General features: G+C 41.1%; 3 protein-coding genes and 1 long non-coding RNA gene across 4 annotated transcripts; 2 read left to right on the top strand and 2 right to left on the bottom strand.

The window, feature by feature from the left end:
* Positions 1 to 991: 991 nt before the first annotated feature.
* LOC127011553 (uncharacterized) lies at positions 992 to 1,519 on the top strand. The gene is made up of 2 exons (XR_007764582.1): positions 992 to 1,189; positions 1,248 to 1,519. It is a non-coding gene; the product is annotated as an uncharacterized LOC127011553 (long non-coding RNA).
* A 3,999-nt stretch (positions 1,520 to 5,518) lies between these two features.
* On the top strand, positions 5,519 to 15,756 carry LOC108024725 (ankyrin repeat and SAM domain-containing protein 1A). The gene is made up of 12 exons (XM_017094819.3): positions 5,519 to 5,962; positions 8,258 to 9,149; positions 9,796 to 10,114; positions 10,172 to 10,617; positions 10,671 to 10,893; positions 11,501 to 12,500; positions 12,566 to 12,777; positions 12,879 to 13,169; positions 13,237 to 13,399; positions 13,591 to 13,752; positions 13,813 to 13,944; positions 14,002 to 15,756. The coding sequence occupies exons 2-12, from the start codon at positions 8,270 to 8,272 to the stop codon at positions 14,143 to 14,145; spliced, it is 3,972 nt and encodes a 1,323-aa protein (XP_016950308.1). The 5' UTR covers positions 5,519 to 5,962; positions 8,258 to 8,269; the 3' UTR covers positions 14,146 to 15,756.
* Positions 15,757 to 18,080: 2,324 nt separating this feature from the next.
* Positions 18,081 to 18,477, bottom strand: LOC108024463 (kunitz-like toxin PcKuz2). Its single transcript, XM_017094381.2, has 2 exons — positions 18,379 to 18,477; positions 18,081 to 18,327 (listed from the first exon to the last, which is right to left on the bottom strand). The coding sequence occupies exons 1-2, from the start codon at positions 18,452 to 18,454 to the stop codon at positions 18,134 to 18,136; spliced, it is 270 nt and encodes an 89-aa protein (XP_016949870.1). The 5' UTR covers positions 18,455 to 18,477; the 3' UTR covers positions 18,081 to 18,133.
* A 122-nt stretch (positions 18,478 to 18,599) lies between these two features.
* Positions 18,600 to 19,115, bottom strand: LOC108024478 (PI-stichotoxin-Hmg3d). The gene is made up of 2 exons (XM_017094398.3): positions 18,975 to 19,115; positions 18,600 to 18,912 (listed from the first exon to the last, which is right to left on the bottom strand). The coding sequence occupies exons 1-2, from the start codon at positions 19,096 to 19,098 to the stop codon at positions 18,662 to 18,664; spliced, it is 375 nt and encodes a 124-aa protein (XP_016949887.1). The 5' UTR covers positions 19,099 to 19,115; the 3' UTR covers positions 18,600 to 18,661.
* Between the last annotated feature and the right edge of the window lie 8,319 nt (positions 19,116 to 27,434).

Below are 27,434 nucleotides of genomic sequence, written 5' to 3'. Positions count from 1 at the left end.
TCCCAACTCCTCCTCGTGGCCATGAGATAAACATCATAAATGCATTGAAATGTCATTGCCAAGTTGTGCTATCAGTCGCTACCAAAAACAGGCAAGTCGGCGATGGCGATAATAACCAGAAGAAGTACATGTGCCTGAGTATAGTATGGTATAGTAATCCCGAATCGATGGGCTTGGCCTCGTCCGAGGGATCTGAATCTATACCGTTAACCTTTATGCAATTACAAGTACGTGCAATTGCAATAGCAATTGCAGCGCAGAGCTGCTTAATTAGAGGCAGTGAGGAAAAGCAGGAGCCAGCGAGCACTTGACTGCTCCGCTGACTGACTGATGATTATTTATCACCGTCGTGAGTCGTGCGACAATGACACGAGATAGCCGGAGGAGCAGCGGAGACCTGGACCCATGGCTATGGCCCAAAAGCCAGCAGCATCGTTAGCAACATTTTGTCTGCCACCAGACTGACTGACACTGGCTGACTGCCCCTTTGCCAGCCATCCATCCAGCCATCCAGCCTTCCTTACAAACAAACCTACATACACTCGCCCAATGGACACCTGGACAGCTGGACGGACTGACAAACAGACTGGCCGGCCGGGCACTCAATCTTTCAATTTGAACTGCACTTCAATCAGTTCGGCTCGGTTCACTGCGGTTCAGCGTCATAATTTTGGGCTGACGTTCTGTGAGAACGAAATTAGTTTTCAATCAGCAGAAGCGCCTTCCATGCGGCCATTACACTGCAAATAAACAGTGATTTATGGGGCATTTTGAGGGTCCTATATGGGAAGATTAGTGGGGATTAGATTAGAATTTGGGAAATACCACGGGGGACTTCACGATACTATAATACTGACTTACCCTTAGAAGTAAACTCTACTGATACGCTTGGCAAAATAAAGAAATAACCTAATTAATTTCCTTACAAATCAAATTGGTTTCACCATAATGCGATGTACTCTTATAACCAAATAACATTTGAGGACTGCAATCCAAGCCATGTGGTCTCAGCTCATCCTTTGCGCATTGCTTTGCGGACTCTTTTTACCAATCCAAGTAGATACTCGAAAAGGTGTAACGCGTCGTGGTAACAATAAAAAACGCCTATCGACGATAGGAAGAAGTGCAACGCGTAATGATATCAATATAAATCGTTTAACGAAGATAGGATCTTTCATAATTCGGCAGGGTAACAAGCATTATCCGTATATCACAATCGCTAGACAGATATATTGTATAATTTGCAGAGAGATGTCTGTTCACGCCCAGTTACGGAACGTGCAAAAGGTCCATCAGAGTTTTTGGCTATAGCCTTATGAACAATCGGTGCATGGAATACCTTTACAGCGGATGCGGGGGGAATCCCAATCGATTTCCCACCGAACAAGCCTGTCGCGCCGCTTGCCTAGTGATTTTCAAGAAACCAACCACTGTGGCAATAGACTATTATGCCGAAGATTAAGGAATAAATAAGACAAATTAATAAAGAATCATAATCTAAATAAACAAAAAAAACTAATGAGTTAGTGTTTTTTTTTATAAACTAAAACAAAATCGTATCAATAAAATCTATCTTTCCATACAGGAAACATATTTTTGTTTGAAAATATCTTTGGTTTAATCCTAATCAAATCGGATTTAGGAATTGCTTTTAAAGGCTGTACCTAAGAGCACTAATAATTTGTTATTTTTCGGACCCCACCCCATGGCGATGTGCCCGATAAGCGTTGCGCTATATTAGCTATATTAGTGCATGGCTAATGCCCAATTCCCAACCAATTTGTTCTATGCGGAAGTTGAGCGACCGCAAGTCGAGTGCTCAATGCAGCGGAACTAAACTATTAACGCCTCGAAAGCGCACCATACTTCGAACATTCTAATGACTCTATTACGAGCAATGCAGGGCATAGATACGAACACTATGTGGCACCACCATCCAGTCATAAGTTGCTGGAGTTGCTGCACCCACCCAAACAAATGTGACGTCAGGGTGCGGCGTAGTCATCGCAGATCGGTCGGCGGCTCGGGGCCTTTCAAGTGTGCAGTTAGCTGAAATGAATACCAGACCGAACCCGAACCCGAACCCGAACCCGAACCCTGGCCCATACCCAAACCCAAACCCAAAACCGAGATCGGGGCCTGACAGTACGTATATCAGTTGACGTTTCTCGGCTGGCGTTGACAATTATTTATGGTAATAAACAGTTCCGCTAAAGCCTGGCTGGCACTCTGCTCTTCTATCGCAGGCACTAAATCCCAAGATCCGAAAATATTCAAAGCCCACATAATGCGCCTCTAATTGCCACGAAGTCGATGTGTTACCATAACCATAAAACGTAACGATTTCCACTATTGAACTGATCCCCACTCGAAACGAGGGGTAATAATATATGTAAAGTATATGTATTTGCATCCGAAATGGGGAAGGGGGGATGGCAGTTCACAATTTGTAAGGCAACCAGAGTTCGGTTTCATTGTCAGCCAGCAATGGCTAAAAAATGGCAAAACAAATGGCCGGTGTCTCATTAATGCCACACAATGGTGGCAGCCAACGGCGTCCAAAATATGCAACATTCATCAATCACACAGCAAGCGAGCGGAGCTGACCCAGGCTGATGTGCACTGAGAAAAATATATATCATTGAAGTATATATAATATATAAATTTTCATGCTTTAATGTTTCAAACGTATCATTCAATATAAAACCATAACTTTCTATGATGAGCATTATTAATAAAATAAATTACATACAAAGATAACTTTGACTGTGGATTTCTCAATGTCAGGTTAAATTGATGATTCCCAAACTCTTCTTTTTTAAAATTATTAATCGTAAAACAAACACCAGATTAAGGAAACATATATGTGATTTTCCAAACAATTCATATAACTTAAGGTTAACTTTTTTCGATAGATCACAAACCTGAACTTTAACTAGACATTGAGAAATAGATTATATGCTCTACCAATAATATATAATAAATATCCTTACTTACATGTTACAATTCTCTGACTGATATTAAACTATAACCTTAACATGTTTTCATATTTTCCTTTAACAATTAAACAAAAAATCTATAAAAAATTCTATCATTTTTTGAAAATGTTTCAATGATTTTTTTCCAGTGTAAACTGAACGGAGCGTGGCGCACTGCTGGCCAGCGAATGAGAATGAGTTCACGCGCTGCACTTGAGGTCGAAAATGGACACCGGACGGCCGACGGACCGACTGTGTGCGGATTGATTTGCTTGGCGCATTTTCAAGTCAATTACACATATTTGTGGCATTTGCGGCAATTGAGTATGAAAACTCATGCGGTGGGTCGTTCGGACCAGTCGTAGGTGTTGGTCGTCTGTCTATTTTATTTGTTTGCGGCCCGGTTTGTTTGCCAGTGTGCGAATGTGGCATGCCACAACAACTCGCCGCATGTGTCCGCCCACCAAACGGAGGTTGGTTTTTTTCGGGGCTGACCAAGTGAGTCACGTTGGCAGTCGGGCGAGCCGCATAGGTAAGTATATATAGTCATAACTCATGTCCCAGTCACATTGCACAACGGTCACGGAGAACACGGTCAGCAAGGGGTTAAGCGGGGGCTATTATCAGAACCAATGATGGGAAGTGATTCAAGAAACTAAAAATATTTGTATTAGGATTGGTTAACAGAAATTGTCATTACAAAAGAAGTAGGTCTATTCGGTTCAAGGCCTGTATGTATAAAAGGATCCCTGAAAAATGACAAAAATAACTTTAGTAAAAATGCTTTAAAAATCTTGTACTAAAAAAATAAGTAGGTCTGTTTGTTAAAGAAGAAATATGTTATATTATCTTACATATTAAGATAAACAAGATCCCTAAAAAGAACTTTAATATAAATGATATAAGAATCTTCCGCTACTAGAACTCAAAAGAATTCAACAATTCATAGTAACATAAGAAAAATTTATTATAGATTATGAAAACAGATACGTTTACCAATGGGTTAAGTGCGGTCTCTTATCAAAACAGCTGATGGGGAAAGCTCTGGTCAGTCAAACACAGACCAAAGCTTGGACCCACAACAGAGGTGTGATAAGAAAGCTCAACAGGGCGCATGCGTGATTTGTCGGAGAGCGAGTGAAATGCCAGCGAAAGCTCAGTAACAACAACAAGTGATGGGCTGAAGGGCGCCGGAGAAAGGGGTTCCACAAAAAGTTACTCATATTTTGTTTACTACATGAGTACTTACAACTGTGTTTCTTTTTATCTGGCGGATAGCCGGGTAACGACTACGTGAGAAATTTCAGTTGAGTTTGGGAACTTCGTGGGTACTGCGAAATATGAGCTTGTAACTGTGGGAACTGGTCACATTTCCGTGGAGGAAAGTGCTCGCCTGGCAAATGGGGCAGCCAATTAAATAGTTCATTTGTTCATGAAATTATGCAAAAGAGAAACTATTGAAATACTCTAAAATGTAATATTAATGACTTCAGCAAGGGAGAGAAATTTTAATATTTGAAAGTAAAGTTTTTATAAAAAATTTTATTATATTGAACCAAGGTTGGTAGAATTTACCTTAACTTTAAAGACTTTTTAATAGATTTTTATTACAACAAAGCTTGCTTATATTATAGACTTCATAATAGAAAGCCTTATTTGATATAATTTTTTGTATTTCTTTTATTATATAGTACTGCACCAAGGTTAGTGGAAAATTTACCTTATGACCTAAACTGGTTTGGTTAGTTGTGATAAACAATTTTAGTACGCAATGCCTGTAAAATAATATACAAGTACTTTAGCTTAAAAACCAGATAGTCAACCCTTTTTGCGGTTAGTTAGGTGAGCAAAAATAATCCAATAACAAACTGCAGTTAGTTATGATTTGTCATGAAAAATAAACATTTGTTTTAAGCAAGTACTTAACGATAAGTTTTGAGAACCGCCGTCCCACTTATCTAATCGCCTCTGTTTACACATGGGTAAATGCACCTAATTGCGGCGCCCCAAGATCTGCCAGAGATACAAACCAGATCCATGCCGGCCATTTGTCGGTGGCATTCCTTGCACAGATCATTAATCACCCGATCGCGCCGATCGGTAACTCAATCCGCTGCATCTCGAAGACAGAACACACACTTTTTGTTTATTTAAAGGCGTGTTCCCTTGCATATATACTGCATTCCTGGCTTGCAACTGCCTGTTTATAAGACAATGTGCTCTCGCGAGAATGTATCTTTCGGATACCCTCTGTACTGACAGTGCGTCTGTCAGTTTCGCACATGAAAATACGTAAACAAAAGCGTATTATCGCCCCCGATAAACAACAAACAAAAGCGTATTTGTTCTCCCCAGCACTGTCTCTCTCTATAACTCAATATATATATTATTTTCAGACTCAATGCTCAACGAAATTTTCTTCGCTCATTCGCCCGCATTGTGAGAAGCAAAACAATCAAGTGAAAGCGCTGAAATTGTATTGTGCTTGTACAGCGGCAGCTCATAAACAGAGACAAAATCCGAATCGGAGAAAAACTTTCGTCGGATACGAAATACAGAGTGCACAAGAGCAAAGTGCACGGCGCACGGCGGAGAGAGTGCTATATGGCAGGGGTATCTGGGAAATACATTTTACGGAACTAACGCAGAGACCCCGGGGCCCCGAGTCAGTCGCACGCGAGAGTCGCTGACGGGCGGAGTTCAAAATCGGAATTAAAAAAAAAAGAAAGAAATACAAGCTCGGAATAGCAGACGGAAACTGTGAGTCCCAAATCGGGAATCTCAAGCGGTGGGAAAAATGTGCTAGAGAAGATGTGCGAGGTTGAGGCGACGACGTCTGAGGCCCATAAATTGCAGCGGAATCAAATGAGTTTTATTCAATCAACGAAGAAAGTCCGCCCACCAACGGAAGTGCTATATATATAGAGTCTTCGAATCTACGAGTATCTACGTACGACATCCCAAATAAACTTTTTAGCGAAAAGGTAAAAGCGAAAATTGTGCTATGGCAAATGTGTGTGTATATGGTAGTACACGCCTTTTAAGTGCACTAAACGAACCGCCCCGACCAACTCTATATGCAGAGGGTAAACTGAAAGACGGGAAATACAATTTGCCAGACAAATGGCTTGCTGGTTTTCTAGTTATGGCAGCAGACTAGGGTCAACATCCTTTGACCCAATTATGGCTTAGGAACTGCACAATCTCTGCCGCTGCCAATTGGCAATGCTGGCTTCTGTCTTGTTGTTGCGCCCTGGTGTCAAGCCGTTTATAATGTGGCTCAATTTCCGTTTGCCTTTCCTTGGGCCTGGCCTAAACGCATCCCCAGTAATAAGCCCCCTTGCCCCCGTCCCGCTGTTGGCCTTACTGCTGACACGCCTCAGAGTTTTGCAAGCGAAAAATTATGAATAGCTTGGGGGAAAGGGGTTCCTGGGGGCTTGGTTAAGGACTCTGGGGGCTAGGGACTTTTTGGGGGCGGGGGTTTTTGGGAGTAGTTGGTGGTGGGCGCGGCAGAGCAGGCGCACTCCTTGCCACCAAGAGAGAGTTGCTCGCTCTCTATCTCTCTGGCTAGCTCTCCAGGCCCTTTCCCTAACCCCAAGGATGTGCCTAACCTACCTTTTGTTGAATTCTATAGTATGTAGTAGGATAAACGATGTGTGCCTCGGTGTGAGTGTGTGTAAAATCGCTGGGGGAGTGTGTGTAAGCAGGTGATTATCTGTTGCCGTCGAGTATTTATCTCATTGAAGCATTCAAAGGCAAAGTGCAGCCTGCTTTTAGGCGCCTACAACGTGCTTCATCATCTTATAGGGAAAAGCCTGGACTATGGGCTCTATTCCCTGGAATACTTCCCCTATATAACTGATCATTCAACAAGTGACTGATTTCTATCACCTCATATTGCACATATTGCAAAAACAGTGACGTGTCAATCTTGTTATAATAACCACATATAAATAGAAAACACTTGTACGGTGACTGTAGGAACACTTTGCTGGCTGGGAATTACTCCGTATATCTGTAATTTATTTTTGAATTTCATGAGTGAACGTTTCAATGGTTGTAAAAAAGTTAATTTGATTAAATCAAACGGTTTACCCCACTGTTTTAATTCAGAAATTCAGTTACTCAAGCGGGAATTTTTAGATTTAATGCTTAAGGAAATCAACGAAGTACATTATAATTTCCTCAATTTAATTTCTTGTATCTCTCAGAATTCCTACAACTTGTGTTCACTGTCACATCGTCTCCAGACATTACTGGCTTTATCTGCATCTTGTAGAGCTTACTGCTGTCATATCACGGAGTAAAATTTCTGTCCCATGTTTACGTGTGGAATGCGTCACGTACATATCACAGATACTCGAAGATATATGCCAGAGCGTGAGAAGCACTTCATCAGGAGCAAAGCTCCACTCGACACCCTCTGACCCACCAATCCCACCCACTTGGTAGCACCCACAGCCACCGGCCTGCTCCTCCAGCCACCCATCTTATTGTGCAATTTTTTTAATGGCAAAACCCTCTGCCGATTGAGAGCTGCGCGTGAATGGGTGGCCGGGTGGTCGGCTTAAATGGAAAGAGGGGCTAAAAGTCATTAGGGCTAAGAGGAGAAAAGGCGACCCGCAAAGGCCTGCGAAGCCACAAAGCCGAAGGCGTTTTAATGAAGCACACTTGACAGTCATAATTCATTTGCAGCAAATCAACTCAGAGCGGACCGGCTGACAGACAGAAAGACAGTGTCCCCATCCAGAGGTTAGGGCCTGTCTTAAAGCGATTAAGAGTGCAGGGAAGTCCATTAATGGGAACCCATTAGCACACAGGAAGAAAACATTGTCCTACAACGTAAAAGGGCGCAGTTCCTGGGGAGTTATTATGTACAAAAAAAGTCATTATGGTTGTATTTCATTTCCATTATATAGAATATATATAGGCCAGTATTGGAAGTCAAAGTATGCCAATTCCTAAAAACATATTTACATATTCCTAGACCTCTGTGGTTTTCTTATGGGTAATGTTTTACTTCAAATAGTAAATCAACGACATCATAAAGTCGAATCCTCAATGGATATATAGGTTCTATATTTTACAATCTTAAGTATTATATAAAAAATATCAATTCACCAATACCCAAAGTAATCAGAAACATTATTGATACATTTTTATTAACGTATAATCCTTTGGCGAAACTAAAATATTAAAAATTAAAAATAAATCAAAACCTCTAGCGATAATAATAGTATAAATTTATGTATTAATAGGACCTATATTTTTCTCTGCAGCCTCTTCCGACCATGGGCAAGGATCAGGAGTTCCTGGAGGCGGCGCGCAATGGCAACATCTCGCACATCGAGAAGGTTCTCACGCAGAAGGCCAAAAGGGCAGGACCTTTGGCCAGCTTACGCCGCGGCACTGGAGTTAACTTCCAGGACAGTGGTGGCTCCTCGGCCCTGCATCATGCCTGCCTGAATGGCCACGAGGATATAGTGCGTCTGCTGCTGGCTCACGAGGCCTCACCGAATCTTCCAGACTCCCGGGGATCTTCACCCCTCCATCTGGCCGCCTGGGCTGGGGAAACGGAGATTGTGCGGCTCCTGCTGACGCATCCCTATCGACCGGCCAGCGCCAATCTGCTGACCAAGGATCGGGAGACGCCGCTGCACTGCGCCGCCCAGCATGGACATACGGGGGCCCTGGCCCTGCTGCTGCACCATGATGCGGATCCCAATATGCGCAATGTCCGCGGGGAAACCCCTCTGGACTTGGCCGCACAATATGGCCGCCTGCAGGCGGTGCAAATGCTGATACGTGCCCATCCGCAATTGATAGCCCATCTGGGCACAGAGGCTGTGGAAAGGGGCACCCCGTCGCCCTCGTCGCCGGCATCGCCGAGCAGAGCCATCTTTCCGCACACCTGTCTGCACTTGGCCAGTCGAAATGGCCACAAAAGCGTGGTGGAGGTCCTTTTGTCCGCCGGAGTAAGTGTGAATCTGCTTACTCCCTCGGGAACTGCCCTGCATGAGGCGTCTCTCTGCGGAAAGGAGAGTGTGGTCAGGACCCTGCTGAAAGCTGGCATCGATTTGGCCGCCACCGATAGCGAAGGACGCACTGCCCTGGATATACTGCGCGAATTTCCCCCGCATGTCACCAAGCACATTGTGGCTGTGATCAACAGTACGTATGCGCAATGTGGTCCCTCGTTCATATCGCTCATTTACCAGAAGAGTGGCAAAAAGCAAACAGTTTCAGATAAGCCCATCTTGTGTTTTCAGGGGTCATATGTGTTCAGGGAAATCTATCAAACCAACATAGATTATTACAAAGAGAACATTCCATCGTCTTGTTTTTCGACTTTACTCAGCCTGCTAGCAATTGAGCGATAAAATTCATTAATTCTTAAGTCACGCTTTATTTTTATATTACTTTTATTTTAATTCACCGCAAATTTTGATCCCCTTTATTTATGTAAAGTGTAGTAACACTGTTTATCGAAGCAGAGTAATATATACACAAAGTTGACACAATTTATAGGTATAATATATGCAAAGCCAGACAGAGATAACCACAGGTCTTGAAGTGGGCTGGAATCTTAAGTCTGATTAACTCTTAAGTAACCACATGAGAATGCGTGTTCACCTCTGAGACTGCTTTTATATTTATAGCAAAGTGCCATTGTCTATATATTCGAATAAATCCGATTTTTTACTCAATTTTATTTAAATAATAAAAATAAAATCTTACCGTATTACCATAAAAATATTTAATATTTTAAAGAATTGACCTTTAAACATCCTCTTAATTTTAATTTTTTTTCCCGCAGACTTTCGTAACCAAATGGACACGGATGAGGGCGACGAGGTGATCTACAGGCAGCACCCGGGACCACCGAATTCCGGGCGTGGCCAGGGCAAACACCACTCGCAACAGCAGCAGGCCCACAGCAATCACTACCATTTCAACTCCAACAACCACTTGCTGAACCACTCGCACTCCATGCAGCAATCCGGGTACAGTAAACAGCGTTTGAGTGCCGGAAATGGTGGACCCTACAACGGGGGAAAGTCCCTGGACAGTGCCCTTCAGCCGGAGGATCGTTTCTACCAGGATCTCAATGCGCACTCCCCACTGCACAGTCAGAAGTATACAAATTAATTTATAAATGGGTATTTAAATATTAAACAATTACAATTTTCTAGTGACATGGGTGGTGGCTACAGTGTGAGTCCCTCTTCCTCTCTGAGCAGCTTTGAGCCAGCTTCGGTGTCACCAAGATCCCGATGCTCCACTGGAGGTCTAGGCCAGCCCATGCAGATGAGTACTTTTGCGCCGGCTGGTCCACCCAAGAAGCCACCCAGACGCAATCTTTCCGTCTCACCAACACACGCCGGTCCTGGCCAGCAGTTCAGCTACAGCTCGCCATCCAGTCAGAGCCAAAGTCAGAGCCATGGGTATGGTCAGAACCAGGTGCGCCGCCAGCCGCCAAGCGACAGTCCCTACTCCCATCAGAGCCACGGAAGTGTGGGCGGGATGAGTTTCGATGAAACCCAGCTGAGGGAACGACAGCGGAGTGATCGTCTCTATGCCAGTGCCAGGCAGAGCACACGATCTGCCATAGCCGGTGGACTGAGCCTGAGTTCGAGCAGTAAGTTCTGGAGAGGATTACACATCATATCCAGCTAACACCTCACTTTGCAGATGACATGTTGGACCGGCAGTGCAGCAGCTCGGAACTGAACAGCGAGACGAGTGTGCCCAATTCCAGTGGCGATTCCCCGGCGACCAACTCCATGAAGCGTCCCATTCCAGCTCCTCGCAGTGCCACCACCAAGCTGTCCAAAGAACTGCTGAAGTCTGCAGAAAATGCCACTCTGAAGTCGTATAACCCCAATCGAAAACTTAAGCGCAATCGGAATAGCAGGTAAGCAAAGGCTTTAATAAATTAAATTATTTTATTTAATCTAGTTAAGAAGAGACTCACTATAGATAGATAGTTATTTTCTATCTCTTTCCCAACATTTCGTATTGCCTAACAGTTTAGTAGTGGCAGTAAAAACGTAAATTAAGTTCCATAAAATTTGTTGTGGATTTAACTAGCTTCCACATAAACACAAAACTGTAATATAGCATTAATGATGATTGTAATTTTGACGCCATTATAAAACTCGGTTAGGTGACCCAAATTATTTTACGGCTTTTAAAGAGCATGTTGCCAAACTTTAATTAAATAAGTATAGTTTACTTTTATTGAAAATGCTACTCAATTAAACTGGAATATGAAATTAGCGTTAAACCAGCCAAGACTAATTGCTATACAACTATTTGAGTTTCTTGGGGAATTAAAGCAGGTTATTGCAAAAATCCAATTTTTTTATTTACATTTATAAGTAAGCCATAACGAATGAAAGAAAATATTCAATATCCTGTTTACTTGGCTTTAATTTAACTTAAACACTCAACATGACATTGAAAAAAGCCCCAAAAATAATAAATAACCGGTATTAATAAGATATTTCAAATATTTTCAGTGGTGCAAATGCGGCAGCCAAATCCAACGGTGGCGACGAAAACTGCGAGGCCAAGCAGCAGATTCCCAGCAGTCCCACCCACTACAAGCAGCCGCCCACTCCAGATCATCCTCCGCCGAGCTCCAGCCAAGCGGAGAGGACCATCCACGAGAGGATTCGACCCCTTAGCCAGGAGTACAAGCGTCGATCGGCTCTACTCCAGCTACAGGCAGCCCAGCAACTGATGATCGAGACTGGCTCCTCGCCCTCCAAACTGCTGCCCACTTTAAGTACCCCAGGCTATGATTACGATGATACGGTGACGGTGGTGCCTCGGTGTCCGGCGCCCTCCTCCGGATCCCTGAGCTCCAGCATCTCGTGCTCCGATCACAGTCTCTCCCACTCCACGGACTACGTGGAGGAGTTTGTCAGCGATGTGCCCTTTGCAGGACTGCTCAAGGGAGCCTCCCAGCAGCTCAAGGAGCAGTCGGAGGTACAGCTGAAAATCCAGGAGGAAGTGGAGGGCAAGCCACAGCAAACTCTGCCCAGAGTGCGTCCGCCCATTCCCATCAAGCCGTCGGTGCCGGAGCGCAAGTTTGTAAAGCCGCCAACAACGCCAACCAATCAGCCAGTGGAGGCCAACGGGAATTCCTCCGGCGAGTTGGCAATTAAGCCTCCACGATCACCCTCGAAGTCTCCTACCAAGTCCTCTGGCAAGTCCCCATCTAAATCACCCGCAAAATCTCCCGGAAGTGGCCAATCGGCAGCAAGGAACTCCATCAATCTTTTAAGTCCCTTTAATGCTGAGGAGGCTCGCAAGAAGATCTCCGAGATTATCGAGAACTTTGGCAGTGGCATCCTGAACACCAGCATCACGCCCACCCATGACATCGAACTGGACTTTGAGGACATGGAGGTGCCCAACGAGCGGAGGGAATTGGCCAACCGCCTGCGCACCGCAGGATTACTTCACCTGGAGAGGATGCTGTTCGAGAACGGCTATGATAACTACAAGTTTGTGGTGAGTCCTTAGATAAGGATTTATTTTATGAAATGGGAGCTTAGATTTGTGGTTTTCTTATCCAGCACAATGTCTTTGAGGAGCCCGATATTCCCCTATTGCATATACCCGAACGGGATGCAGCCAAACTCCTGCGTTTTGTCCAGAGTCTGCCGCCGGCGGAGTTCCAGCAGCAGGTGCCGCTCAAGACGCAGCAGGAGAACAAGCAGACGGGAGTGACCACCTTGCAGCAGTGGCTCAACTCCATTGCCCTGCCGGAGTACCTGGAGTTCTTCAAGTGAGTAGTATTTAAATAATAAAGATTTAAAAAAAAGAGATGATATTTACCAGAAAGTTAATTTTTTTTTTTAATGATATACATAAATATTCTCTCTTCAGCAAGCACCTCTACAACACCATTGAGAGCGTGTGCGGGGTGTGGGATGTGGAGCTGCAGACGGTGCTGGAGATCAACAAGCTGGGCCACCGGAGGCGCATCCTGCAATCCCTGGCCTACATCCGCCAGATGCGCGACACTGACTCCAAATCGCTGAAGACGCCTCTGGGCGAGAACAACGAAACCAATCAGCTGACAACGAATGGCAATGGAACCGTCAGGGAGGCTCCTCCGAGGATACCCGCCAATCCAGTGCAACATCGCAATTCCATCACGGGTTATCGCAAGAGTCGGTAAGATATGATCTATTGATATAGAAAACAACCTTCTCTGAACTGGATATTTTTTCTTTTTTCCAAGACCTGCACCACCACCACCGGCTCCACCAGCTAGAAAGACAGCAGCTCTGCAAATTAGGGCTCCCTCGGAACTACTGCTGGGTCTTCCGGCCAATCTAAGGACCACCGAATGGCGCCACTCGGCGCAGACCTTGCTCAATGAGCACATTAATTACGAGGTTCAAGTAAGTTGATCGTATAATTACATCTGAAAGAAAAAAATACAATTTTAAAAAGGTTCTTCAAGATACTTTAGTATTTCTTTCTTTACGTAAAAAACGCGAATTCTTGAGATTCCAAAGCTGACATCTTTTTTAATAGATTTCAAATAAAAAATAATGAGTTTAAAAATAAAATAAACATTTTTCTTTAATAGTACCTCGGCTCAACGGTTGTGAAAGAACTACGCGGCACAGAGTCCACCAAGAAGTCCATACAAAAGCTGAAGTCCTCAGCTGAAGGTGAGGGCAAATCGGGGTCACCACTCTCGCTGGCCATAAGCCATCGTGGAGTGGAGTTCAACGATGTGAGCAGTAAGGTAAGAGATCTGGAATGGGGTATTTTTTTCCAGGGTAAACCTAATTTGTATGATTCTTAGCGCACTATTTGCGAGCACGAGATTCAGAACATCAACTGCGCCTGCCAGGACTCGGAGGATCTGCGGCACTTTGCCTACATAACCAAGGAGCAGGACCTGCACTACTGCCATGTTTTCCTGGTCCAAAGCACAGTGAGTTTATGTTATAATATTAAAAATATAATTTTATATAATATTTTACCTCGCCAGGATCTGGCCAGCGAGATTATCCTGACTCTGGGACAGGCCTTTGAGGTGGCCTATCAACTGGCCCTGCGCGATGGCATCTCCACAACGCCGGCCCTGCTCCTGGACAATGGAATGCTGCAGGGCGAGTACTGTGGCGGGAAATAGAGCCAGGACCTGGCCCCAGGAAAGCAAACACCGCCGACACCAGCGGCACCACTCAGGCCAGGTCACAGTCTCAGTCGCAGTCACAGTCGCAGTCGCAGTCACAGTCGGAGTCGCAGCCTATGCGCCAAACTATTTTGCCTCACCAACTATGGGGCTCTGTTCAAGTTGTAGTTAGAGGGATTTTTTGTATGGCAACTAGTAGTTTGTAGTCCTTGCGCATTTGACTTTTATACCAGCGGGAAGGGGGGTTTTTTTCTAATTATTTAACTATTCATATGGCCAAAGAACAAAGAACAAACTACAAACGGAACGAACAAAAAGACTCACAATCAACAAAAGGCACAATTTTTTTCCATTTAAGAGAAATGCACCAAACAAATATGAAGGCTTTATTAGAGCTACACAACTTCCAGATACAACAGAAAGCTTTCCTTTGCAATCGACTTTATAATTAGATCATTTTGCAAAGAGCAATTATCATTAGACCATTTTTCAGGGGTAACAATTGCATCCCTATTCCAAAAAACAAACATATTGAGGTATTGCATTTATGTGGTAACAAGTATAAGCAAATCAAGATATAAAACAATAGTAAATGAAAATGTTTTAGCAAATTTTAAGAGGAGATAAACAAATGAGGCGAAAATCATGTTTGGCGTACGAGCGAAGAAATTAAAAATATATTGGCTTATTAAACAATTTTATTAATGTTGAATGCTAAAGGCAGAGAATTGAATTGAGTAAAAAGAGCAATGCAAAATCATATCCCGCATTCGTGAAGATCTATAACCCATTGGCTAATCACATTTACTATATATTATACATATATACATACGACTAACTCTAATATTGATATGTATGCGTGTTGTTATATAATTTTTAATTGAATATTTAAGCGAATCGAATGAAATCAAAGGACAGACAACGCAACAAGTTATAAGCAAGTGAATGCTTACAAAATCGTAAAAGTGTATTGACGTTTTTTACTATGTTTTTTGAGAATACTTTACGAATATTTCAGAGGAAAAACTTTTAACTAGTCCCTTAGTTGTTATGTAAGCATTTATCAAATCAACTGTGTACTTGCATTTATTCGATTGTAAAATGTTTTTCGTTTAAGGCCAGGCCTTGTTGTTATAGCCTTTCAGTTTGACTTGGTTTACGTAGTGTATTATCTTAAATTTTAGACCTTAAAGAGGCGTTTTCTCGACCCTTCTCTATCGATGTACGCGAACGCTTTAAATGTTAGCCTGCTTGTGGTACAACAGATTCCATTAAGTACCTACCTACTCAATACAAAATCGAAGATAATTACGAATAAAACTCATCTTAATCCATTTTCTCTGGGCAGCAGTTTGTTATGCCATAGACACGCACACGGAAAATAAATCAATTTTATTAAACTATATATACAAAAGTCGTACTCAACCAGCCTAGCCCATAACTAATGAAATTTAATAAATCCCATATATATAGAAGGCATGCAGATTGCAAAGTTGTGACAACGCAAATTCAAAATTTTTAAGTGTTTATCCAAAGAATAGAAAAGAGAAGAATGAGCAAAGAGTGGAAAACGAAGGAAAATACTAAATAAATACATAATTAACTGAGGCCACAAGTTGTTTAACTCTGCTGCGGGGTCAGGCGGCAATTTGGACGCCTCGTGATGTCAATTAAGGCCCACTTTCCCACAGGCCACGGCAACTGGAGTCCAGGCAGAAGGCGAGGATTGGCCGGAGGGGAAAGCCTCGATCAGTTACACAAAGGCTAACGCGTAAATGCGAATTTAATGTGAGCCGGTTTGCGGAGCGGCGCGATGTCTTGTTGGTTTCTTATACGGCTAAATGCGTTAACCATTTGATCATGCGAATATTAATTGGCACCGGGCCAACACCGAAGCGCAGCCCGGGCCTAATGTTGTTGGCCACCAAGAGCAGAGCCTGCGCTAAATGCGGCCAGACATCCGATAGGCGAAGACTCAAGCCAGCCAGAATGACGACGTCTTCAGCATGAGCTTCACATGGCACCTCGAAAAGAAGGTATTCGTGCTCTTTACTATTAAAGGTTTAGGCCAGGAAACCTAGGCTTTATACTAATTTGGTCGAAAAAAATGGGATTTTGTTTGTTAAAGAATAGATAGCAATATTCAAGTAAAGAAAAATATGGTAAACGTATAGCCTTGTATTTTTTATCTTATGATTCGTTTTGGTAAAAGAAAGTAATTAACGATGTTACCATTGTTTAACTAAAAAAAAACTCAAAATTGGTAAAGACATGTATCATAAATTATGAGATATCTAGAAACATAGACTATTTTAATTTTCCAGCCTTACTTTCAAAGCAAACTACTTTCTGGCAATCTTTAAAATACCATAAAATATTTTTAAAAACCGATCCAGGTATTATCCTTAACCCCTATCGTGTCACGTGTCCACCTCTGGGCGGCTGCATTTGATGCCCCATCTTGCGCTTAACGGTTTAAATTATTGTCTCCCCGTCTCGCTCGCGTGCAATTTGTGGCGCGCAGCTTATCACAATTTCATTATTATTATTATTACTATAGCTCCAGCTATACCTCTGGCCATATGCCATGGATACATGTGCGGCCAGCATCAGGAGCCCCTCTCATTGGCCATTTCTCTGGCTGTGCGTTTATTTGTAATTGAAATTGCGTGACTTTATTCTTTGATTTCGCTATTGGCCATTGCCATGGCCATGGCCATTTCGCTATTGCGATTGCGATTGCCATTCTGGTAATGTGCTTTTTGCGTACGAGCGGCGAGTCAACCTGTAAACCTGCACATTTTGGCCCCTCATCGGTGATTTATGCCTCTAACGGCGCACAATAAAGCCCAGGGAAAAGAAAACAAAGTGCTTGGCGGGCAAACAAAAAACTTTTCAGTTTACAGGCGAGCTTTCGCTGCGCTACTGCCACCGCTGTTGGCCTGGTCCAAATGCCAGCAAGCAACGAATATTTGCCCAGCCCTTGACAATCTCAAGTTCCGCCCCTGCGGGAGTGTGTGGGTTCCGAGAGCGAGGCTATATGGCATACTATACATGAAGGTGGAAGTGGATGTTGTGGCTGTGGCTGTGGCTGTGGCTGAGAGTGGTGGATGTGAGCCAAGCTGTTGGGAAGCTTTCCACTGCTTGTTCTGGCCTTCTCGCGTTCCTGAGCGCCCGCTACCAGTTGTACCAAAAAAACCGCCAGACGCCAACAAAACGTGGTCAAAACGAAAGCGTTATTAGTGTGAACATTTGCTTAGACGTTTTGGATTTGAATTTAAAAAGCTTGTCACAAAATGTCTCATTTTTAAACCAAGTCTCTATTATAAAAGTCTGAAAAATTATTTTATATTATTATTTATTTATTATATTATTAACATTTATTTAAAGTGTATAAAACATACAGAAATTTTATGGTTTATGGTTGTAGTTCACAAAAATGTTCACATTGAGCTTTTGTGTTAAAGCGGTTTCGATTGCCTCCACATCCTGAGTAGAGCACCCTGATGCACTCGTCCTCATAAAAGGAGAAAGACCACACAACTCGATGGTATTCACAGTGGCCGGCATCGAACAGCATGAAACAAATGGCTAAGAAATTGGAAAACAACATTTAAATAATCTTAATCTTTGTACTACAAGTACAAATGTTTGACCATCTTTTTTCTTTTCTCAATGTAATAACTTACGATTTCGATTATCAGAGGACCTTATAGCAGTCACAAAGATCGAAAAGAAAACTAGAAATATAACAAAAACTCTCATACTACAAACTGAGATTATAGACTAAACTGGGGAAACAAAGGTTCTGTGTATTTATACCTCAGTTCGCTTTCCAACTAATGAAAATGTGTTCTGTATTGTTTAGATAAATGTATAAAAGAAGGAAAATTGAAAAGAAATTATGTAAAGCTGTTGTGTACCGCTAAAAATAGTTTTAAATACTTTTTATATATATTTTTTTTTTAAATAATTTTTCCAACAATTAATTGGCAACAACAAATCGTTGATTAATTATGGCGCAAGTTCTTTCACACTTTTCCTGGGTATAGAAGCGATTTTCATTGCCGCCACAGTTGGAGAAAACAAATGGAACGCATTTTCCTTGATTATTGGAAAAGGCCCACATTAAGCGATGACCTCCACATTTACCAAACTCGTGGGGCAGATAGCAAAGTGCTGTAAAATAAATACTTTAAGACTAATATTTCTAATAAATTATAAACTCACCATTTCTTTTTCCAGCAGGCTGAACAGTTGACACAAAAATTGCCAAAAGGCCCAATGCAATAATAACCACTTTCATCTCTGACTCATTGGAACTCAAAAGGTTCTCTAAAATTGGCTAAAACATATCCCGAGGTATTTATACGTTTTCTGGCTAATGAAAATGTGGTTTGTTTAACCTAAGTAATTAAATTTATAAAAGTAATTAGAAGAAAACAGGCAAGTTTATTTTATATTTGTATTTAATATTTCTAAGTAAACATAAGTTAAGTAACTCAAGTTAAATTTATTGTGGAATTTTATCAAGCTGCTTATTTCTGGCAGCAGCCATACGACGACGTTCCTTGACAGGAGGACCTTTATGCCAGTTGTATTTACCGCAGAATTCCTTGCAACTTTCGTAGGTGTAAAAAAGGTTGCCATTGCCACCGCAATTGGAGTAGGTAAAGGTCTGGCACTTGGACCTGTTGGTATTGTAGTACCACAGGGTGCGGCGACCTTTGCACTTTCCATATTCCGGGCCTTGGAGGCAAATTTCTAAGAATTGTTACCATAACCATTTGAATTAGTTATGCAAAATATGTGGAAAAATAACCTACTTTTGCGTAAATTAAACTGCTCCTTTTCGTATTGATCCTGCAAAGAGTCCGAGTCCATTTCGTAAGCCAGGATAATAACAGCCAGGCAAAAAATTAATATTAGAATTAAGCCCAAGCGGAACATGATGTAATTTCGTTGAATTTGAGGAAAAGAATGAACAAGAATCAGTTTTGTGGCTCTTTATAGGGACAAGCTAAGAAAGTACACCCAGAAAAAACTTAGTTAAAGAAAAATTAGTAATAAAGGTATTTCTTTAAGCCATTGTCTAGCTAAACTATTTATAAAATGGGTAATATATTGTGACATATAAAAAAGATATAATAAAATTAAAAAAATCATTATTAACTTTTTTGTTGATAAAATAACGTTAATAAAAGAGATAATCTTGGCTAGTTTAATCACTAAACATTTTTCCAGTGCACCATCATAAAAACAGTTGATGTATTATTTTCAAAGAATGTTTTTCCACCAACTGCGTGCGTGAAAACTGTTATTAACGTTGGGGAAAAACGTATGTGATCGGCCGGGCAATTGCTCAATGTGTAATCGGGTGGACAAAAATATTATGCGACCGGTTGGCGAGCATGCGAATTCAATTAAATTTCTCAATAAATTACAAGTGCAGAGAGGTATACACGGAGAAGTGGGTAAAATAATCGCACGCGTTTCCACAGGCGGGCGCTTCAGTTCAGATGCATAAAATATATAGAAACCAGCTAACTGGTCTGGGCCGGCATTTAAACCGGTACTTAGCACCCCGATCTGTGCGATTACGCAAGTGCAAGCGGCGAACACGAAAACATCACCTTAACTCACCTGAGATCGCCTCAGATCGCCCGAGATCACAGCGCCAGCGCACATCACACATACGCCGCGTTGTGCGGCTCTAAAAACGTAAATGAAAATGAAAATGAAAACATCGGAAAAACGCTCGGGCCGGCAAAACTGAAATTCTAGATCAAGGCCACGCCCGGCTAGGCCCATAAATATAAATCCACATCGCCTATCAATGTCTGTTTGCACACGCAAAATGCGTAAACTAGTTTTTTCGCAGCTCCAGGAGGTCCAGGGATGGGTGTGGGGGGTGTTCGAGTATCCAACAGATCCAGCAACTTAACTTGGCCCAATCGCCAAGGAAGCAGGCAACACGATAAATTGTCAGGCGAATGCATTTTGTCACATTCGGCTATTTTGCATTTGTAAATTACAAGACAAAACACTTAGCAGTCACCCCAGAAATTTGGGTTGATCTGGCTCGGCACCCAATTACACATGAAAATGTAGTTGACTTTTTTACTTGTTAAGCGGCCAACAAATGTGGAGCACTTTTGTTTATTTAATTTATTTACTTATAGGTATGCTTAAAGTAACAGGAGCAGTACAAGTTATAACCTTTAGCCTTTAAAATGTGGAGGTTAAAATTAATTCTTTGTAAAAAAAAGGCTAGAAATTTCATTTTGAAACTTTATTTCATTTTAAATAATTAAGAATAAGCTACTCAAAAATATAAAGAAATATTTTATATTTATAATATTTTAAATATTTAAGCACAAATATAGAATTTTTTTTTTTTGATAATCTCGAAACTATTTATCTGGCCGAAACTGTTTGTATCTGCAGCAACTTTGTAGAAAAATATCTCTTGCTATTTCCGAAGCAAATTATGGCTGAAAATGCCAAATAAATTATGAAAACATTTAATTATTTTCAATGCCAGCAAATGGTTTTTCCTGAGGGTTCTGATTTGAAAGCAAATCGGCCATTAAGTTATGGCACAGCATTAGCCAAGTGAGCAGCATTGGCCTTCGCTGGAGTGTCGGCCTTCTATAAACAAATAATATAAATTATTAATAAATACAGTTAGGTTTTGGAGCTGGGCTTGCGGCCATGACAATTTGCTCTGGAAATCAGGCTAGTGCTAGAAGACCTTTAACCGAATTGATTGCACATAATTTGAATTATTCAAATGTGGCATTTGACTTTTCTCGCCATTCTGCGCCAACACTTGGCAATTATGGTCATTTGGGCTTGACCCTTGGGGCTGCCAAGGCCAGGAAGTTGGCTTATCGCCGTGATTCCATGATTGATGACAGTTGGCTTCGGCCAGTTTTGTTTGCATTTTCCTGCGATCAGCGGATCGCACACGCAAATGAACCACATGGAAAATTGTGCAATTATTGCTAATAAAAATGTTTACGAACGTTACCTGTTACCCGATGCCCGGCCGACTGGTGATATGAATCACCATAAATCTAAGAGCGGTATAAATATTTATCGCAATTTTATAATCATCTCCAGCCGGAGCAGGCCAAGACCGGCCGAAAAAAGCCGACTCTGCGTGAACTGGGGATCAGCCGCCGCGTGAGAATTGCACTCGCATCGAAATAGTAAAAATAACTGAGGCAAAGGAGATATTAATCCGAGAGATACCCTTCTTTATACAAGATACACATTTTAATAACATAGATTTTCAATAAAAACATTTACATTTTAAAAGAGAATATTAATTAAACATTATAATCTACCCTTAAAATAGAATAGAACCAGGGAAAAAATATTGTTTTGTATTTTTATAAATTTTTAGTATGCAATTTCAATAATTATAATTTTTTTAAGAATTTTAAACATTGATTTCTTTCCTTTTTTAATGACCTATAAAACATCTGAAATATTTCATATTTTCTATCTTAACATTAATATTTGGTAATGATATTTAAAAAAGCCACATATTTTGTATTACCTAATATATATATTTTCTATTCCATTTTGTAACCCATTAAAATATATTAAATTATGAAAATTCTTATATCTAATATACCCACTTTTTAGAGCATTCGACATAGTTGAGCTTTGGCCAGTTCCATAGGCATTTTATGACAGGCAAATTTTTACCGCAGCGATTCGAATGGCTGAGATAAAAGAGCCAGTCTGGGAGAAGAGCAGAAAAAGGTCGCTCGGTCGGTTGGTCGGTCTATGAAAGTGGGTTAATTAGCAGGAAGCTGGGGGAGCGGGAGGATCCAGAGGAGTAGGAGGAGGGCCAGGACATGGACCCCTCTCGAGCACCCCACAAGGCCCGGATTGCCGCAATAAAGCCACTGGGGGCATAACGCATCGGAATGCCCAAAAACTTGACCTGGAAATGGTAGCGGCCGTTACCATTGGCCATTGGCATTGGTACTGTCCAGGATCTCTCTGCGAACTCTTCGGTCCACTTGGACGTCATGGTTAATTGGGCATTCAAATGTCAAGTTCAATTTTTTGGCCACATTAGCGTTACCTATAAAAGGGCCGTCCGCTCTGCGCTCTGCATAAAATGAGATTTATTGTTGCATTTTTCTGCTACTGGTGGCAATGGTCCAGTGATCTGGGCCTGGCCCAAAACAATTGGCCACTCGACGTCATGGTCGTGGCTGCCTTTTTGCCAGTCGTTTGGCTTTTATCGTTTCTGCTTCTGCCTTTGAATAATTCGAGACCTTCGAGGTCTTCGTATAAATTGGCCAAATATTGTTAGAAAAATGCAAGTAAAATTTGCAAATTGCATTTTCCGTTTGCTTTAGTTTATTTCTTTTTGATTTAGTTTAGTTTTTATACAATTTTGGCCTTAATGTGACGTTGACATGCCACTTCCGCTTGATCTAATCGAGCTCAAGTTGGACTGCTTTTTTATCAGCTCTCAAATGCTCGAAATAAAAATATAAAATGCTGGCAATTAATTTCAGTTAAATTGCCTGGCTTTTAGCTATTCTAAGTGCAGCCAGTTGGACCACCGAAAAAATGAAAATAAAATCAATAAAAAGAAACAAATCTGCGCACTGGCCGACTGAGCTTTAAATCATAAAAAGTATTTTGGCTGCCGTGGCCGGGGCATAAATCAAGCGATAAGTAAATTAAAAGCCATAAATTTGCAATTAATTTTTAATTTGTGCAAATTGATAGCCATCAACGTGTTGAAACTGCCAATAAAAAAATTATGCCAAATAAATCAAGAAACCTGAGAAACAAAAAAAATAAGCGATCCAGAATCTGACGTGGAAACGCCTTTAAACAGCTGGATAGAAACTGTGGAATGGCTGTAAAGATAGGATAGACTTAGGGTTCGGGATATGTGTAGACTGAGAAAATTTAATAAGATATGGAAATGGATTGAAAAATATATTCCTTAGTGTGGAAAAATCAATAACTTTGAAATATTTCAATACAAAATTTTGACTTGAACATAAAGTTCATTATTTATTTCAACATTACAAGCACGTTATACTTTAAAAACAAATTTTAAAACTTTTAAAAAATGTATTTTGAAAATCTTAAAATCCATTATATTAAATCTTTAAATTATCACGAAGCAGCTGCTTGCATGAGTTTTTTAATTCATTTATTATTATTGTAAGCAAATTGTTTTTGGTATGCCTGAAGTTAATATTCGATGTAAATTCGTATATAAAGTGAAGAAATGCTTGGCATTTACTACAGCAATTTCCCAAGATTATTTCTTTTGCCGGCATTGCAATTATGCATCTGCCAGCGTTATCATCTGGCCAAGAAATTCGTCTTGGTCAGGCGAAACACCGGGCCAACAATCAAATTGCATTAGCTCTGCTGGCTCCTCAAGGAGTCTCTGGCCCATCTCGCTGGTCCAAGCCATATAAAATGCCCCCGGCTACAACCTACGCATTGTGGCCAATAAACAAAAGTGTGAAGGTCCCGCTGGATTTTCGCTGGAAAGGTGCAACACGAACTGTTGACCCTGAGAGGAGATGTTGCTGGTTGCTAGTTGCAAGTTGCACGTTGCTGTTGCCGCTGCTGCTGCCTGGCTCGGTGAACATTATTGGATGTGATTAATTATGCTGACATTAATTCGGCTAATAGAAATATATCTCGTTGCGTTGAAAATGATGTTGACGTGATTGTAATTGAAGTTGTTTGGCCCATGGTGTTGCTGTTGTGCCTGGAAGTGCTGTTTGTTGCCTTTAACCCGACGCTGGAAAATTGCCTTCACCGCTGCGTGCTGTGCAGTTTATTGCAAATTTGTTTGTATTTATGATAATTGATGGGAAGAAATGGTGAAAAGCGCTTATGAAAATCCATTTTGGCAGCGAGCATTAATCAAAACGATAATTGGCGACTGTTGTGCTCCGCCGTTGTTTGCTTTCACGCCAGCCAGATAATGATAAAGCCAATTGGATGGCATTGGGGCACAACTCCAGCTCGGCTCCTTGGGAAAGTTCTGGGGTTGTGTGGCAACAATTAAGCAGCAATGTCCGGGCCATATAATCAACTCGACTCGGGCAGCGGCCTGAGTTATTTGCCACGCAACGTCAACGTATTTAAATCAATTACAAACAGCAATTTGCCCGCAGCCTGTCCTCTATTCCGAGCCCCTTGCCCCTGCCCCCACAATCAAGGCATGCGTTTGTATTACAGATGGGATGACAACCAGCAACAGCAGCAACCTGAATGGCCACGGTGCACAGTGGGCTGGAAACACTATTTTTTAAGCACATTTGAAAATCTAATAAAATAGTATGTGCATTTCCAACATTTATAAATTGAGCATTAATAAGTTTTTACTAAAGAGTGGTTTTGTAAAAAAAAAAAAAATACAAAAGTAGTAGGAGACTTCCCCAAAAAAAATGTATAAAAATATTTTTAGTCTTGGCATATATGATTCAGAGATTTTTTTTAGTGAAAAAGATTTTAAAACTATTTAAATTTTTAAAAAATATAGATAATAATTATTTTTATATAGAACGAAAACGATAAATAAAATCGGTAAACCTATATAAAATATGTTAAGCCCATGTAAACTTCTTCATTAAAAAAATGTATTAAGTTAACCTGGGTTCAAGTACAAGCCAAAAATATGGACATTTAAGACTTTTATCCTACTTACCACTCTTTGCCCACAGTGCCATTGGTCGTGTTAAGTACGCGTGAATTAATGTGTTGCTAGAGTCACTCCGTCTTGGCTCTTTCGAGCAGCATCTGCCCCAGTCTGCTGGCCACGATTGCCGATTGCTCTGCCCCCTTTGAGCCAAGAATTTAACAGCCAAAGCGCCGCCTGGCTAACTGGCAGCCTGGTAACCAGGCGTCGCGTAATTTACGTCGATTTGATGTTGCCAACATAAATTTATCGCGCGCACATTTTTCGCCAGCGATTCGTTGCTGCTGCGATGTCGCTGCTGATGATGTTGCTGCTGTGCATGTTGCTGTTGCTGCTGCTGCTGGCGTGCTTTGATTTTGCAGAGCAGCAACCAACGCAAAAATGTCGCAATACAATAATGAAAAAGCAAGAAAAATCATGTTGGCATGCGGTGGTTGTTGCATTTTCGTAAGCAACATTTTTGCCAGAGATTTTTATTGAGTGAAGAGGCCGCTAAAGATGAGGCAGCACAGCAACAGCAGCAGCAGCAGCAACCGACTTTTTGAAGAGGCGCCTGCGTGCATGAAATATGGTGCTACACTTGAGAAAAAATCCAGCCACTTAAGTATAATTCGCTGAAAATAAAGCACAAGTGCGATATTCTTAAATGTATTTTGTAAATCAGTAAGTACCTACACTTTTTCCAAGTAATCTCTGTCAAGAAAATTAAATTTCGTTGGAAACCAACAGAGACCGATTTCTCAATGTGGGGTTAACTCAACTCATTGAGTTAAATGTTTTTTTCCGCAAAATCAGCACTCTTAATAACATATTAGATATTGGGCGGTTGAAAGCTTTTGGCTAGTTGCTTTATAAATAGTTTTGGCTTGTAAAATTAAGAACACATTAAGGAAATTTATTTGTCCGTCCGTATAATTTAACCTCATGTAAATTTTTTTTAAAAACTGTTTTCTAATTTAGTTTCCATTCCGCAAAAGTTAGTAAAATCATATGAATGAATAAATATAAAGAGCTTCACATTGAAAATAAGCCTTTAAAAATTCATAGATTTTTTCCTGCATTTTCTCACAGTGCACTACTGCCACATGTGTGCTGTTGTTGCATGTTCGTTGGCCCGCCATGACATGTTCGAGGAGCAGGAAGTCGTTTTGCGTTCGCCTTGTGCCGGCCACATTTATGAGTTGCTCATGGCTAGAGTTGCCGGTGTGTTGCAATGGGTATTGCAAGTGGCATGCAATGTGCCACTTGCTGCCGCCAGTCGCCGGGCCAAAGGATAATGCCAAATACTAAAGGTAATTCCCAAAGAATCCAACCCTACGGAGTATTAGTTATGTGGCCTAAGCCGTTCTAGGCTGGCAAATGATGTCATTAGTACTGGATGCCAGCACGCAATGGTGAATTAAGAAATTAAGTGGCAACAGTTAGCAACTCTGCGGCATGTTGCTGCCGCACAATGGCTGTCCTGAGGGCAACACGCCAGCCTAATTGCAATTGGATCAGAGATCCATGCAAATTGTTTTGCCATGCGAATTTTGCAGCGTACCAAGTAGCTGAGAAAGAGGAGCTCTGCCCTGGTGGGTGATGTTTTGGGGGGCCAGCTCCGCCTTCCCAATTACAGGCGGTATATATTGGTATTGCCAATTGACAATCGGGGTTGATCGGAGCCGAGAGCGAGTGATTTATGCACCGGACCATTTAAAGTCCGCGGCGGTTCCATAAACAAATTGTCGCCGTGCTCTCTAAATGGCCATGGCTCTCCGCTGCTGCCATGAAATTGAGCTGTAATTGAATTGCAGTTGCACTCAGGATATTGGGCTCGCTCTGCCCGCCATACAATGGGTCTAGTTTTGGGTCCAGTTTTGGGGGAAAATAATACAAATAATATTTTTCGAACTTGAAAAATGTTTTTTTTTTAGGGTAAGAAATTCCGAAATATACAAACTTGATAAAAAAAAGTATTTATTTTGTTGAATAAAACAAGATTAGGAGGTAACATCTTGCAGGCCCATAAACTTAAAAAAAAGTTAACACATATTTTGAGGTTTTTATTGGTATTAATATTTAAAATGAAGAAAGAAAGAAAAATAATTGTTTAAATATGATGCTGATATGTATTTTTCTTTTAATAAATTAGAAAAAAGAACTTCTCCTAAAAAAGGGTTAAGAATAATAAACTAAACTAAAGAAAATGTTTTAAAATGTCAATAATGTTTTAATTATGTAAATAATTTTTGAATGTAGATTGGTTATTGCTTTGTACCTTTAACGAATTCTATAAGATATTATGTCTTAAATGTTAAATCTTTATTTTATGAAATAAAAATAAAATAATAACTTAAAGTAAAGACAAAATATTTCTTTTAAAATTGTTAATAACTTTTTTTTTTATTTGTATTAAAATTCCTTATGAATATTTCTGAAACAACTGAAATTAAAGCCTATTTTTCCTTTTTATGCCACCGTAAGCTGGCTGGTTCATTCGGTTTTTTGGCCATCTTGCAATTTATTGCACGGCATTTCACAATTAAAACACCGGCCAGCGAGCCACGTCATTAGTTTGGCCCAACGAATATGGCCA

Source organism: Drosophila biarmipes, chromosome 3R, assembly GCF_025231255.1.
Source record: "Drosophila biarmipes strain raj3 chromosome 3R, RU_DBia_V1.1, whole genome shotgun sequence".
Classification (NCBI taxonomy): Eukaryota; Metazoa; Arthropoda; class Insecta; order Diptera; family Drosophilidae; genus Drosophila; species Drosophila biarmipes.
Note: the sequence above shows the minus strand (reverse complement) of the source record. Positions and strands in the feature narration are given on the sequence as shown.

Excerpts from the sequence above, each read along its gene's own strand:
- LOC108024478 (XM_017094398.3), bottom strand. The coding sequence starts at position 19,098 with ATGTTCCGCTTGGGCTTAATTCTAATATTAATTTTTTGCCTGGCTGTT. Across the intron at positions 18,913-18,974 it reads GCAGTTTAATTTACGCAAAA|AAATTTGCCTCCAAGGCCCG; the intron begins GTAGGTTATTTT and ends AACAATTCTTAG.
- LOC108024463 (XM_017094381.2), bottom strand. The coding sequence starts at position 18,454 with ATGAAAGTGGTTATTATTGCATTGGGCCTTTTGGCAATTTTTGTGTCA. Across the intron at positions 18,328-18,378 it reads GCCTGCTGGAAAAAGAAATG|CACTTTGCTATCTGCCCCAC; the intron begins GTGAGTTTATAA and ends TTTATTTTACAG.
- LOC108024725 (XM_017094819.3), top strand. The coding sequence starts at position 8,270 with ATGGGCAAGGATCAGGAGTTCCTGGAGGCGGCGCGCAATGGCAACATC. Across the intron at positions 10,894-11,500 it reads AAGCGCAATCGGAATAGCAG|TGGTGCAAATGCGGCAGCCA; the intron begins GTAAGCAAAGGC and ends AAATATTTTCAG. Across the intron at positions 13,400-13,590 it reads ACATTAATTACGAGGTTCAA|TACCTCGGCTCAACGGTTGT; the intron begins GTAAGTTGATCG and ends TTTCTTTAATAG.